The sequence below is a fragment of the Ursus americanus genome, chromosome 2 (genome assembly GCF_024610735.1).
Source record: "Ursus americanus isolate L20-20 chromosome 2, mUrsAme1.1.p, whole genome shotgun sequence".
Lineage (NCBI taxonomy): Eukaryota > Metazoa > Chordata > Mammalia > Carnivora > Ursidae > Ursus > Ursus americanus.
In genome coordinates, this window is record NC_142128.1 from 96,037,543 (window position 1) to 96,052,241 (window position 14,699).

The 14,699-nt window shown below is 40.3% G+C and overlaps 1 protein-coding gene across 5 annotated transcripts in view; it reads left to right on the plus strand.

The window, feature by feature from the left end:
• The first annotated feature begins 48 nt into the window (after window positions 1–48).
• Window positions 49–14,699, plus strand: part of NME7 (NME/NM23 family member 7) — a 244,015-nt gene continuing 229,364 nt past the window's right edge. For 3 of the 5 annotated variants that reach the window (XM_045797508.2, XM_087859033.1, XM_045797519.2), the window contains exon 1: window positions 49–179. In XM_045797508.2, coding sequence (XP_045653464.1) covers window positions 177–179 — 3 coding nt within the window. In that variant the 5' untranslated portion in view covers window positions 49–176. Of the gene's footprint in view, window positions 180–9,869; window positions 9,956–14,699 lie in introns of all 5 variants that reach the window. The other 2 variants (XM_087859030.1, XM_045797525.2) reach the window with 2 other exon arrangements.

A 14,699-nucleotide genomic window follows, 5' to 3' on the forward strand; every position in this document is an offset into this window, starting at 1 on the left:
GGATGGGCGGAGCTTCAAGTCCTCCTAGCCACTAGGAACGAAGGGGCGGGGCGGTGGCGCTCTCGCACGTCCGGTAGTAGGCGGGGCTCTGTTGCCGGAGTAACTGGGCGTCGTTGTAGAGGTGGTGTCTTCCTGTGGCAAAGGTACCTATTTCCCTGCGCCGAGATCCTGAGACTATGGTGAGTGCCAGGCGAGGCCAGAAGAATGCCTTCGGCGTCCTGGTTACGTAGCGTCCCAGGTCCTGGGGCCGAGGGACGCTCAGAGGCATCCCGGTTTCTTCCACTTTCTCCCCATTATGTTTCTCCCTTTACAGGGGCTCTTTCTGCAGTTTCCTTCCTCTCCCTATTTCTTGCAGCACCCTGAATTCCACTTTGGTACTGGTGAGCCTTTATAGTAAGATGACAGAAAGTGTAGGGGTAAACACTGGGTCTAAAACCCTGAGTTGAGACGTCATTTCGAACAAACATTTTAAATGTTTGCAGTTTTCAAGTTCTCAGCTTCACCTTAACGCGCTTAATTTAAGAGTTTTGTGTTGTGTATGTGACTGTCTCAACACTGACCGGAATCTCCCTAAGTCTTGCAGTGGGTGCTCTCCACACCCCGTCTAAGGGCCATGTGGTAACAGCTGTATTTGCATCAGTTCTCTTCTGGCCGGTTGATTACCTTATAGGTAGGTGCTTTTTAACAGAAATGCCCTGAAGATTTCTTGGGAGAGCTTCTGGAAAATTCACTCGCTTGCGCTTCACCCCCAGGAATTCTGAATCAGTAGGAATGGGGCTTGGCATTTGCATTTAAAAATTTTAAAAAGCCTGTAGGTGATTTTAATTCACTCCCATGTTTGAGAACACTGGGATTCTAGTTAATTCACAGAACTGGCAAATCTTTTAAACACTTAGGAATAACGGACTGGGGGTTAGAAAGAGGACTGTGGTCAGATGGGAAGAGGTGTGAATTTAGCAACAGAGCCCTTCCCACCACCCCTTCTTTCTCCATTGCTCCACAGCAATCCTTTCCTTAACTCCATCTGCCCCTGTGCGTTTCCTGTAGAGCTCTTTTCACACTTTCCAAATCCTGCCCCTTCCCCTCCTTTTTCCACCCTTCTAAACACATGCCAGAGTCTAACAGACATTTTCATCAACCTCAGGCCCCCTACCTACACATCAGTTTATACTTTTACCCATCGTTTGGTTTTGTGTTTCTAGTTTAATGAAAGTGGTGTTGAAGGCTAATCCACCTTCCCCCTAGATCTCATTTTCTCCTATCTATTACGAGACTGTTGGCTTCTGCTTATCTTTTTTCCTTCCTGGGCTTTCAGCCTTTTTCTCCTTTTCTTGCTTCCCAGTGTCTGGTCATATATCTTGAGAAAATGAAATAAAACAAAGCACACCCCCATGCTGTGTTTATCCAGTGATTGCCCAATCCTCCCATCTATCAGTAAACTGCTTGAAAGCACAGTAGTTTCACCTCCTTCAACTGCCCCTTCTTTCTCATCCTCAGTACTCTTGTTGTCTGACTTCCTCTTGAATGGCTTCAATGAAGTTGCTCTTGTCTAAGTTTCTAATGGCTTTTTCAGTTCCAGTCTGGTAATTTCTTCTCAAAGTTTATTTTATTTAGCTTTTCTGCAACAGCTGAAGTTCATGAGTATTCATGCCCCACCCCCCCCTCCGCCCCGACCTTACTGCTTTTCCAAATGCCTTTCTCTGGGACTCAGTCTTTAATATTTTCAGTTCTGTCTGTGCGTTTTCCTGGGGTGATTTCATCCATACACGTGAGTTTTACTAGTGCCGAAGCATTCATGTCTAAATTTCAGTTTTCATCTCACACCTGCTAGGGCTAACCTTGTTAGCTCTCTACCTGGACACCTCTACCTGGTTACCCAAAGGCCTCTCAAATTTGCCATGACCAAAACTGACCTTGCTATCATTCCACCTGGTTTCTCTAATTCCATCAAGTTAATTAATGATATCATTATATTATAACCTATAGTATAACCTTAATATTATATAACTCTAATATTATAGGTATTATGTATTATATATAACGTAAACCAAAAACCAGAGTTGTTGTCCATTCCTTTTCTATGCCTCCCATATTCAGATGGTCACTAGATCCTGTTTTAGTGTCAGCTCTCCTTATTTCTTGCCTAGACTGTTGCAGTATTTCTTGCCTGGACTTTTAACAGTGTGGTATGGCAGTTCTTCAATCCATTATTTTCTCTGTTACAAGAAGGAATTTTTTTAAAAAAGATTTTATTTATTTATTTGAGAGCGAGCACAAGTGGGGGGAAGGGGGAGAGGGAGAGGGACAAGCAGACTTCTTCCCTGCTGAGCAGGGAGCCTGACCCTGGGATCATGACCTGAGCCGAAGGCAGACGCTTAACTGACTGAGCCACGCAGGTGCCCCAGAAGGAATTTTTTAAGACCCAAATCTTTGAGGTCACTCACCTCTTTAAAACTCTAGATTCTCCATACTCTATAGTGTAAAATTCAAAGTACCTGGAATGGCATACATGGCCCTCCATCATCTATAGCACTCACCTATCTAGCTTCTTTCATGCTTCTCCATTCCCTAGACACTCCTTTTAGCTGCTTGTTTTTCGCTGAACATTTTAAGCAACTTCAACTTTGCACATGCTGTTCCTTCTACATGAGCTACCCTTATCCCCTTGTTTGCCGGCCAAATTCCTTTTGATCTTTCCATACCCAGGTTAGGTGTCTCTTCTTCTGTGATGTCTTACTTCTGTATTCAAAGACAGTTGACTTTTCATTTTTGTGGTCACAACTTTACATAGTACACATCTCTCTTATTTACTTGCCACATTCAGTTGAAATTACTTGTTTATGAGTTTGTCACTCTTACTGAACTGAACTGGGAGAGGGACCAATCTTTATTTTGTTCACTACTGTTGCTTACACCATATTAGGCACTCAGATATTTGTGGAATGAAAAAAGAAAAAAATAAGAATGTGGCAAGTGCCCTGAGAGGTTACAAAGTACTCGGGGGATATTGGAGGGTGGAGTCCTCATTTTTCAGAGCCAGAAAGGCCATCATTAAGCAAATGGGATAGAATTTCCATAGCTAGAATTCTACGGCCTGAACAGTAGCATAGAGAGATGGAAAGTGACATTTGTGGGATACTGGTTTTCTTAGTGCTTGTCTTGTATTTTGTCATTCAGACTTCCCAGCTACCCTAAAAGCGGTGAACTCCTCCCCCTACCCTCTGCTCCACCCTTTCAAATTGGGTGGTCAGTGAAGGTGCCTTATATATTGTCATTCAGACATCCCAGCTACCCTAAAAGTGGTGAACTCCTCCCCCTACCCTCTGCTCCACCCTTTCAAATTGGGTGGTCAGTGAAGGCGCCTTTGAAGAATTGACTTCTGTCTTGAGACCTGAATGATGAAGTGCAGTGATCTGGGGGAAGTGTACCAGGCAACACCAGCAACAGGATCAAAGGCCCTGAGGCAGCAAAGTGGTTGGCATATTTCAGGAAGTGATCTTGTGGTTTAATGTAAAAAAAAAATAATAGAAATTGGGTACTGGGGCAGGGTGGGGGCAGCAGCAGTGGGGAAAGTATGGCAGAGAATAACATGAAAGGTAGTTAGAGGGGGCGGCCCACATGTACATACTACAGCATGGTTTCTTGGATTAGATTCTAACCCATTACTCCGTCATGAAATCAATTTGTTCTTCGTAGCCAGCATTAAAAAAGAAGATGACATAAAGCAGACACTGTATTGATTGTATGTACTATGGATAACTTCCATAACACTTTTAAGTTGTGTGTCTTTTGTGTACTGGGTTATGATATAAAATGTATTCTTTCCTGTCAGTCATGATCCACAACGTTCAAGATTTGGTTTACTTTGAACAATATATACTTTTAGAGGCAAAATAGTTGATCTCAAGGCACACAGGTTTCTTATTCCTCATTTGACCTGGTGACAATTGTATTGTGGCAGGAGAAGCTCTAAATTTAATGAGAGCCTAACATTGACTAAAGCAGAATTTTCCAGTTTCTTTCTGCACCCAGATCTCCCTCCTGCATCAGTTGCTGTCAGTCTTGTATGAGAAAGAAGAGGCCTTTTGAAAACCAGGGAGAAATTGGTGTCCTTTCTCTGTGTTCTGTCTCCCCTCTGGCGTGTGTGTTCTACGAAAGGCAGCTGGTCTCTCTCCCAGTGGCCAAAGGTGGAATTTGTTTCCTCTGCTGGTGTGTCTTCCTGACCGCTGCAATTACGTTATCTGGTCCGCTTCTGTCTGCGTCTGGTTTGTTAACAGCTATAGCTTCCAGCACCATAATTAGGTCCTGACTACAAATTCTAGACCTGCCTCTGTCTTGTGAAGCAGAGATAGGCAAATGTAGTTTAATATATCTCACATATGTGTTGTTTAAGATAAAGAATATGCTAGAGTCATCAATTTATTTACTTTAATGCATAAAGAGAATAGAGGAGATAATGCCAAGACTCCTGACTACTAAAGAGAGAGGAATGTTATATATCTTCTAAAATAGAAGATCAGTTTGAATGCTCTTAACCAAGATGATCTGCTAGTATAACGTAAGGCCTTTAAAGGTTATCTGCTATGTTCCGCAAGAATTAGACTAAACGAATGTCTCAAAGTTGTTGGTGTAAAAGAGACTTCAAAGAGAGTTTCACGATGGCTAAATATGAGCAAGATTTTATTCCACGAAATGTTTGTCAGTTTCCAGCTTTATAAAGTTTCTTCTAAATAGGCTTACTGTTTTTCTCCTTGGCATGTACTTCTTAACTCTCCAGGATTCCCTTTGTTACTAGAAGTGCTAACTCGAAAGGACTGCAACTCCAAAGCCTCAGGCAGGATTTCATGCGTTGGAACTGAATCAGAAAGTATAGCGCCTAATTTAGAAACCTGAAACCAAACAAATGATTCCCCCACTAAACAATTTTTATTACAAATGCAGTTTGGAGCCAGTTACATTCTTCTTTAATAGGAACTGGTAGTATTTGCAAAACTGAATAGCAATGGGTTAATATAATGCCCTACATTTTCCTCACATGCAGCTCTTTTATCTTTTTCTGTCCTTTTTCTACCTTTTAATTCTTCATCTTTTCTTTCTTTTTCTCGCAGCTTTATTGGGATGTAACTGACATAAAACATTGTATAAGTTTAAGGTGTATAAAGTATTGATTTGATACACATATACTGCAAAATGATTACCACCTTAGTATTAAGCCCATACCTGTATCACATCACATAATTACCATTACTTTTTTGTGGCGAGAACATCTGAGATCTACTCTCTTAACAACTCCCAAGTACGTAATACGACGTTGTTACCTATGATGACAGCACTGTGCATTAGAGTCCCCAGAACTTAGTCACTTCTAACTGGACATTTTTACCCTTTGACATCGCCCCATTTTCCTCTCCCCAGCCCCTGGTAACCTTCATTCTACTCTCTTTTTCTTTGAGTTTGGCTTTTTTAGATTCCACGTACAAGTGAAATCATACAGTATTTGTCTTCGTCTGACTTACTTCAGTTAGCATAATGACCTCAGAGTCCATCTGTTGTCACGAGTGGCAGGATTTCCTTCTTTCTCATGGCTGAAGAATATTCCATTGTATACGTACCACATTTTCCTTATGCATTCCTCCATCGATGGACACTTAGGTCGTTTTTATATTCTGGCTATTGTGCATAATCCTGCATTGAGCATGGTGGGGTGCATATATCTTTTGGAGTTAATGTTTCCATTTTTTTCAGATAAACACACAGACATGGAATTGCTGGATCATATGGTAGTACTATTTCCAAATTTTTGAGAAATCTTCATGCTGCTTTCCACAGTGGCCGCACCATTTTGCATTCCCGCCAACAGTGCGTGAGGGTTCCCTTTTCTCCACATCCTCCCCAACACTGGCTGCCTCTTGTCTTTTTCAACTAGCCATTCTAACAGGTGCGAGGTGATAGCTATGGTGGGTTTTGACTTACTTTTCTCTCTTGGTTAGTGATGCTAAGCACCTTTTCATGTACCTATTGGCCATTTGTATGTTTCTTTGGAAAAAGTCTATTCAGTTCTTCTGCCAATCTTTTTAATCCTATTGTTTGTATATCTGTTATTCAGGTCTATGTATGTATATGCAATTTAGATATTAATCCCTCATTAGATACATAGTTTGTAAATATTTTCTCCCATTCTGAAGATTGCCTTATCATTTTGTTTATTGTTTCTTTAGCTGTGCAGAAGCTTTTTAGTTTGATGTAGTCCCACTTACTGATTTTTGCTTTTTTCTGTATGCTTTTGGTGTCATAGTCAAAGAACTGTTGCCCAGACCAATGTCAAGTTGCTTATCCCTTATGTTTTCTTCTAGGAGTTTTATGGTTTCAAGTCTTACGTTTAAGTCATTAATTCACTTCAAGTTAAATTTTGTGAGCGGTGTAAGGTAGAAGTCCAGTTTCATTCCTCACCCATTCTTTCTTATTCACCAATTATTCATCAGTTCAAACAGGTATTTATTGAGTGCTTTTTGTGTGCCGGGCACTGGCTATACATTGATTAATAAGATTGCCCTCCCTCAGTGCCCACAGAGTAGAGCCCAAGTTTCTTAATTGGCATTTGAGACCTTCTCTGGTCCCTGTTTACCTTGCGTACCCCATGGAACTTATTGAGAAAAACAGATATTAGAAGATAAATTACAGGGATAAGTTGGGTTACAAAAGAAAAATTACAAGTTGAGGTCAAAATGCGTAATAAAAAAGAGTGACTTGACCTAGCCAGGTGGTCAGGGAAAGCCTCCTTGATGGTTTAACCTTTAAATTCCTTTTTTCCTTAGTGGAGGAGACATACAGTATATTAAACACATAAGTGAATGAAGCCATGAAACAAATAAATGAATGGGTCACCTCATATGGTCTAAGCAATGTGAGCAAAATTAAACTTAATAATGTGATAGTGGCTGGTTCCAAGAGCAGGTAGCTAGAGCTAGCTTTAGGAGGGACAATTAGAGAACGTCCTCTTGAGGACATGGCTTTTAAATTGAAATCTCAGTGAGAAAAAAGGAGCAGGCCAGGCAGAGATCCAGGAATAGTGCATTCTGAGCAGACAACAGCCAAGTGCAGAGGCCCTTTGGAGGCATGGCGGAGGGCCAGTGCGGATGGGGTCTGGGGAAGGTGAGGAGAACAGGAGGACAAGAGATCTAAGAGGCAGACAGGAATACTGGGTTTGTGCAACTTGGGAAGGATTTTAGATTTCATTCTAAATGTTCTGGGATAATGCATCTCATACATTTTTCCTATTCCATCAAAATATTTTATTTTCTTTGGATCTGCCTTATTTAAACTTTAACCGTATTAGTTTGGTCTTTCAGTGACAGTTTTCATCTTATCTGTAGCATTCATGATCTCATAAACTTTGGAAAATATTTTTGTGTAAACTTTAGAAAATATTTATCTGTCCAGATCTTATGTTTGAAGATCAAACACTCCTGTTTTCTTCTATTATAATCGCCTTCTAATAATTTAATTGCCCTTCACCAGGGTAGCTCAGTCGGTTAAGCCTCAAACTCTTGGTTTCTGCTCAGGTCATGATCTCAGGGTCCTGGGATGGAGCCCCATGTTGGGCTCTGTGCTCAGCAGGGAGTCTGCTTGAGATTCTCTTCCTCTCCCTCTGCTCCTTCTCTGCTCTTGTGCCTGCTCACTCTCTCTCTCAAATAAATAATCTTAAAAAAATAATTGAATTGCCCTTTTCTGGACCCTTTGTTTCCATAATATCTTCTCTAGAATGTAGCAGGTGGAGTGGATGGCGTCATTGTGTCTCCATGGATATTATGTTTTCTGCTGTGATTTCACCTAATGTCTTTCTCGATGGTGCTAGAACGTAAGATTGAAGTAGCTCGTTTTCCAGAAATCTCTTCAACAGTTCTATTAACCTTATATTCACTTTCTTGCAAAATCGGTTTAAACTACTTCACTTCCAAAAGCTGTTGATATTTTAAGACTTTCTATTTATTAGATGTGAGAAATTGTAGCATTAAAATGTACTGCTCAATTCAAGTTTATTTTCTGATACTAGGCACTTTGTCTAATTAAGTTGCCATTGTTACCTCTCCTGACTCATCTTATGTACTGTGCCTTCTTCATAGTGCTTTATTCTTTAAAATTTATGTCCATATGAATGCATAATGGCTCCAAAGTTCTCTGATATATATAAATTTCAATTTCATCTTCTGTTTTCTGTAGTTCTGATACAAGTCACATAATGCATATGCTGTGTGCATTTTATATGTTGTCTAAAATATATCATTATATGATACATTTATAACATATACGTAATACATAATATATATAAACTACATATAGCATATATATGTTTATCTTGTATATATAACAAATATTTAACTTGTTATACTGTAGAAGCAATCATTTTTGGAGATTTGCAAATATGTAAATATAATTAAATTCATCTGTAATATCACTGACTATATACAATCACTGTTAGTATTTTAGTATAATATACCAGTCATGTATATATATATGTATATATCTTTGAGAATGTGATCGTACTGTATATATTGTTTTCAGATCTGTCTTTTTACTTAATATATCTTATACAATTTTCCAGATCAATTTTAGAAGCTACATTTTATTCTTTCATTTACTTTGATATAACCAATCCATTTATTTACTTGGTCTTTTAATACCATAATTAATATATTTTTACAAGCATAGCTTTCCATACATCCATAATTATTTCCTTAGAGTAAATTGGAAATGGGGCGCCTGGGTGGCTCCAATGGTTAAGGGTCTGCCTTCTGCTCAGATCATGATCTCCAGGTCCTGAGATCGAGCCCCATGTTGGGCTGGCTCCCAGCTTAGTGGGGAGTCTGCCTCTCCCTCTCCTTCTGCTGCTCCCCCTGCTCATGCTCTCTCTCTTTCTCTGTATCTCTCTGTCTCAAATGAGTAAATGAAATCTTTAAAAAGAAAAGAATAAATTAGAAATGGAATAACTGGGTGAGAGAGGCCGTGTGCATTTCTGAGGTTTTCACGATACGCATTGCCAAATTACCTCCAGAAAGTTTTACCACTTGTACTTTGCTAGCAGTGTGCCGTGGTGCCTGTTTCTTCTAAGCTCTAACCTGGTATTGCCATACGTTTCTTACATATATCTCACAACGGATTTGAACTTTTAATAAAAATTTCACCTTTTTTACCCAATAGTATATTAAGATTATAAATTACAATATATTCTGTAGATTAATACTTACCTAAAATATTTTTCTATAATCACTGTTTGCCATTTTTCATAAATTGTTGGAATTCTAAATTTATTACCAGTATATACTGAGGAAGATGGAGGTAACCTTTTCTAAACTATTATTCGCAGATGGATTATCCCGTCCTCTCTGGTTACTTGTTTTGAAGAAGCAGCCTGTTGTAGCACAAAGGAATGGGTGTAGAGCTAGAAACCTGAAATTTTCAATCCTGTTGCATTCTTGGCTTCAGCGTGTATTTACTATGTGACTTGTAATCCTTCTGGGCAGTTGACTTCCCTTTTATAAAATCAGAATGATAATTTCTTTTTTTTTTTTTTAAAGATTTTATTTATTTCTTTGACAGAGATAGAGACAGCCAGTGAGAGAGGGAACACAAGCAGGGGGAGTGGGAGAGGAAGAAGCAGGCTCATAGCAGAGGAGCCTGCTGTGGGGCTCGATCCCATAACGCCGGGATCATGCCCTGAGCTGAAGGCAGACGCTTAACCGCTGTGCCACCCAGGCACCCCCAGAATGATAATTTCTGTTCAGAATAGCTTGAAGCCTTTTTGTGAGGATCCAATGTGTATGAAAGTAACTTACAAACTGTAATGTACTATACATATATTATTTTCATAGTAACCAGAATGCCGTCGAATGGAACAAGCTGGGGAAAATGGAAGGAGACTAAAATCTAAAACAAGTTGTAGAAATAAATATTTGAGGTTAGTGATGTTATTGTCCAATTTTGTGGCTATTTAAAAATTTACTTTTATATATTAAATTCCTTGTTAATTATATTATAGAGTTATTTTCCTGATGGAAACAATAAAGGGTCAGGGAAAAGGGAGGGAAAGATGGAAGATGGCAGGAACAGTACTTGAAACAGGTTTTAGTAACTCTCCTACACTTTCGGGAAGGGGATAGCTGGACGTGTCTGATATGTATTTAGTGAGTATTAGGTTTGAGATCCATGAATTTCTACTCAGCTTAAATAGATTAGGTGGGAACATTTGCTTTTACTTGTGGTAGTTGAGATTTTATTATTCCATAATTTGATTTGAAAGTACAATGAGCCCATTCAGGCCTAATCTGTTTTTTTGCTACATAGGCCTAGAAAATATGGCTTTGGACAAACTGAAAACCCCTCCATCTAGTGGCAAGTACAAGTCTATCATTATGTTAAATCATCTTGCTTTTTAACTTTTATTGTATGTGCCCAAATCTCTGAAAGGTGAATATTTGTATGTTACAGGTATCTGAATATTTTTCATAATTAAATGGTTTTAAAATTTATATCCAAAGGGAGAATGGCTCCTAAAATATGATCACTTCTTGCCTCAGCATTTTCATTTACAATCTGACGATGTCCTTAAGATTTTCTCATATTTCCCAATACACACATAGGTTGAGCTATGTGATGATAACACTAGCAATGTTAGCAATTAGTAGTAACAGTATCTACTACTAGATAGTCTTATGATTGAATGAGATAAGGTGCTTAGCCTAATGCTTTATACATTGTAGGCACCCTGAATGTTAGCTGTTATTACTGCTGCTACTGTTGTTACTGACAGGCGTCAAATGGAGACGTACTGAGTATGAGAACAGAGAGGAGAGCCTCATCACTGTGGAGGAGTGTTAGTGAAAAATAAGAGGAGTTAACTTTACAGCATGTTCTGTGTTATGTTTTATTCACTGAGTTTCAGGTTTCCTCTAACTTGTGCATATCTATACATTTAAAAGTAAACTTACGCATACTCATATCAACACTGATCCCTTAAATGTACCAGAAGGCATCTTGAAACAGAGTGGGAAACTACGTCACTGTGGTTTATTGTTCAAGGTTCAGCCTAGCGCCCTCTACAATTAGGTGCTTAACAAATGCTTTTTTTCTTCCTTTTGAACATTTTACTTATTGACCCAGAAGTCTGTTTGGGGTGAGTTATGACTGAGCACGGGACATACACATTTGTGACTCTCCAGAAGTACCTGAGGTGTTCTTACTAATATAATTTTTTTTTAAAGATTTTATTTATTTATTTGACAGAGATAGAGACAGCCAGCGAGAGAGGGAACACAAGCAGGGGGAGTGGGAGAGGAAGAAGCAGGCTCATAGCGGAGGAGCCTGATGTGGGGCTCGATCCCATAACGCCGGGATCACGCCCTGAGCCGAAGGCAGACGCTTAACCGCTGTGCCACCCAGGCGCCCCATTACTAATATAATTTTTGAGCAAATTCTTTTTGATTTACCTTTCCGAGACACACGTTTTTAAAAAAAGTTTACATCTTTTTTCCCCCCACATTTACGTGCACTTCAGCTGATGTGTTATTCCCTTTGCCGGGAATGCTGCTCCACGTCTTCCTGTGCTCACGTGCCACCTCACCGGAGAGGGTCTCCTTGCCCACCGTATCTAAATTAGCACCTCTGATTATTCTTATTCCCCTGCCTCTTCCCCTTTCTCTTGTTTCACTTTAGCACCTGACAAAAGCACCGCCCAGCTGCAATTGTACTAATGATAGTGCCTGACATTTATACAACATTTCCCCATATTTTTAGGCATTTAAGATTCTTGACTAATTCATAGTGTCCTTTAGAGATAGCTATTGAATGTTTGGAGAAGAGAGATGAATATCAGTGGAGAGCAGAGAGGCACAAATGTCAGGGAGGGAGAAGAATGCTCTGAAAAGATAGGTGAAAAGAAGGGAAGTTAACTCTCCACTGAATTTCCTTGCTAGTCACTTGGTAGAGACCAGGACCCGGGAACTGTTTTTGAGCAAGGGCTTTTCACCACCAGAGAAACTCTAGAATTCTAAGTCAAGAACAGTGGACTCTCTTACTCTGAGAGAGAACTCTAGGCTCATTCATCAGTTATTTTTAAATCCCTATTTATGTGCCGGACCCTCTCCTAGGCACCCAGGAGATAGCAATGAATGGCAAAGTCCTGCCCTTACGGAGCTGAGACTTATGGGGGGTAGGGAGTCACAAGAAAAACAAATAGACATATAAGGAAATGTTAGGTATTGCTAAGTGCCACGAAAAAATGAAACAGGTTATGGGGACAGAGAGTGAAGGAAGCCGAAGGGGGCTGGTATTTAGTTGGGTGGTCGGGGAGGCTTCTCCAAAGGGAGGCCAGAGTGCAGTTGGTGTTGCAGAGCCCTGGTAATGCTAGCAGTCGAACTGTCCAGCAGGGGGAGCAGCGGTGCAGATTCTGTGGGGGGCCTGCTTGTCTGTCCAGGGACTAGCAAGGCGGCGGGGATGCTCTGAGCAGAGAGGGTGGGTGGAGAGTGGCAGGAATGTGGTTGACAGATAGCTTGAGGCCAGATTACACAGGCCCTGTGTGATGTGAATTGTCAAGTCTTAGAGCTGGAGGACTGGATTTTTGAAAGACCGGTATTTCTGAAACTGAAGTCGTGACTCACTGGTAGACTGTGAACTCTATGAATTGTGACTGGCAACTAGCCTTTAAAAAAACGGTATAAAATACTAGTAAATTGCACATACTGAGGAGAAGAATTGTTGCATAGAACTTTTTTTTTTTTTCTTGGGGGGGATATGTGTGTGTACTGGTTCTAATGGAAAATGTAGTTCTTACTATAGGTTCTGGCAAAAACAAACAAAAAAAGCGTTTGTGAGTCACTGACCTAGTCTTACCACAAACTGTACAGATGAGGAAACTAAGCTGGGAAATACTCAAAGGCTCACGTGTGTTCTTCCTTGGCGTGGCGCTCTTCCTACCGTACTGTGCTCCCGTGTCAGTGAGCGTGCATTATCTGTATCTGGGTGTGACTGACTCGACTCCATAGGTCTAGTTTACAAGTGAAGGGAAGGAATTAAAAGCTTTATTTAGTCAATACCACATTAGGAAGGACCCACTTCAGTTCTGTTTTGTGATCCTCTTTTATACTCTCTTATTTTCCTTTACTTTCTCTGTTATCTTAAATACCCTCTTATTTCTCCAGGAAAGAAAGCTGTCCAAAGGGAAGAGATAGGGAGAGAAAGAAATCCAGGAATGAGAGAGAGAGAGAGGAGAGAGACATCCAAACTCCAGGAGAGAAAAGAAACAGTCAAGGCCAAAAGCAAGACAGAAGTAGTGACATCTCTGTTCCTGCCTATCCCTCCTGCTGCCTCAGCCATCCCATCCCCTCTGCCCCTTCCTAAAGGGCCTAGTCTCCTGGGGAGGCAGTGCGGGCAGAGAATGGAGTCCATCCAGTTTCCAAGACACACACCGGGCATTCACTTCTGTAACCTATCTTCTGGCTCTCAGAGTGAGAACTCAGTAATGTGTTGAAGAGAGCGAGCTCCTGGAGATAGGGTTTCTTTCTTATGCTCCTTACTATCCCTAGGCCTGGCACAGGGAGGCCCTGAGAAACAGTTTTCTTAAAAGACCATCTTGATAAATACATTGAGCTGTTAAGAGACTGTTCCTATGTGTTAAATAGCTAAAGTCTTACTCACACAAACAATAAGTCTATAATCTTCAAGACAGGTTTAGGCTCAAAAGAGACTTAATTTTGGAGGACTTGCAAGCGTAAATTAGTGAAATTTGATGAAGTTAATCCAAGGGTTAAAAAAACTTAGCCAGGGCATGGAAGCAACCTAAGTGTCCATCAGTAGACAAATGGATAAGGAAAATGTGGTATATATACACAATGAACTATTATACAGCCATAAAAAGAATGGATTGTGCCATTTGAGACGACATGGATGGACCTAGAGAGTATTATGCTAGGTGAAATAAGTCAGACTGAGAAAGACAAATACCATATGATTCTACTCATAAGCGGATTCTGAAAAAAAAAAAACCACCCAAAAAACAAACAAAAAAACCCAAAAAGCAGAATCAGAACTATAAACACAGAGAACAAACTGGTTGCCAGAGAGGAGGGGAATGGGAGATTAGGCAAAACGGATGAAGGGGAGAGGGGGAGATACAGGCCTCCAGTTATGGAATGAATAGTCACAGGAGTAAAGAGCAGAACGTAAGGAACACAGTCAGTGATGCTGTGTTAGCGATGTAATGGGACAGATGGTAGCTATGCCTGTGGTGAACATAGTGTAATATATAAACTTGTCAAGTCACGAAGTTGTACACCTGAAACTAATGCAATGTTTGTCAGCTATACTCAAAAAAAAAAAAAAAAGCTTCTTTCACACACACACACACACACACACACACACCCAGACACACACACACACACACACCCAGACACACACACACCCAGAGTAAACCCTTTTTTTTAATGTCATGAGGAAGATATTCTTGAAATAGTTTAGCATGATTTTAAAAATCATTGTTTTTAATTGCTTAAAGCCTGTTACGTAATTTATTAAATGTGAGAAAGCAAGTGACGAGAATTCACTGAATGTTACTGTCTTCTCTAAGAGTGGCTGTTTGAACCTGGTCGTTTCTTCAGTGGCTAACAGAAAAAGCTTTCAACTTACTTGGGGCTGGTTGGGGGAAGTAC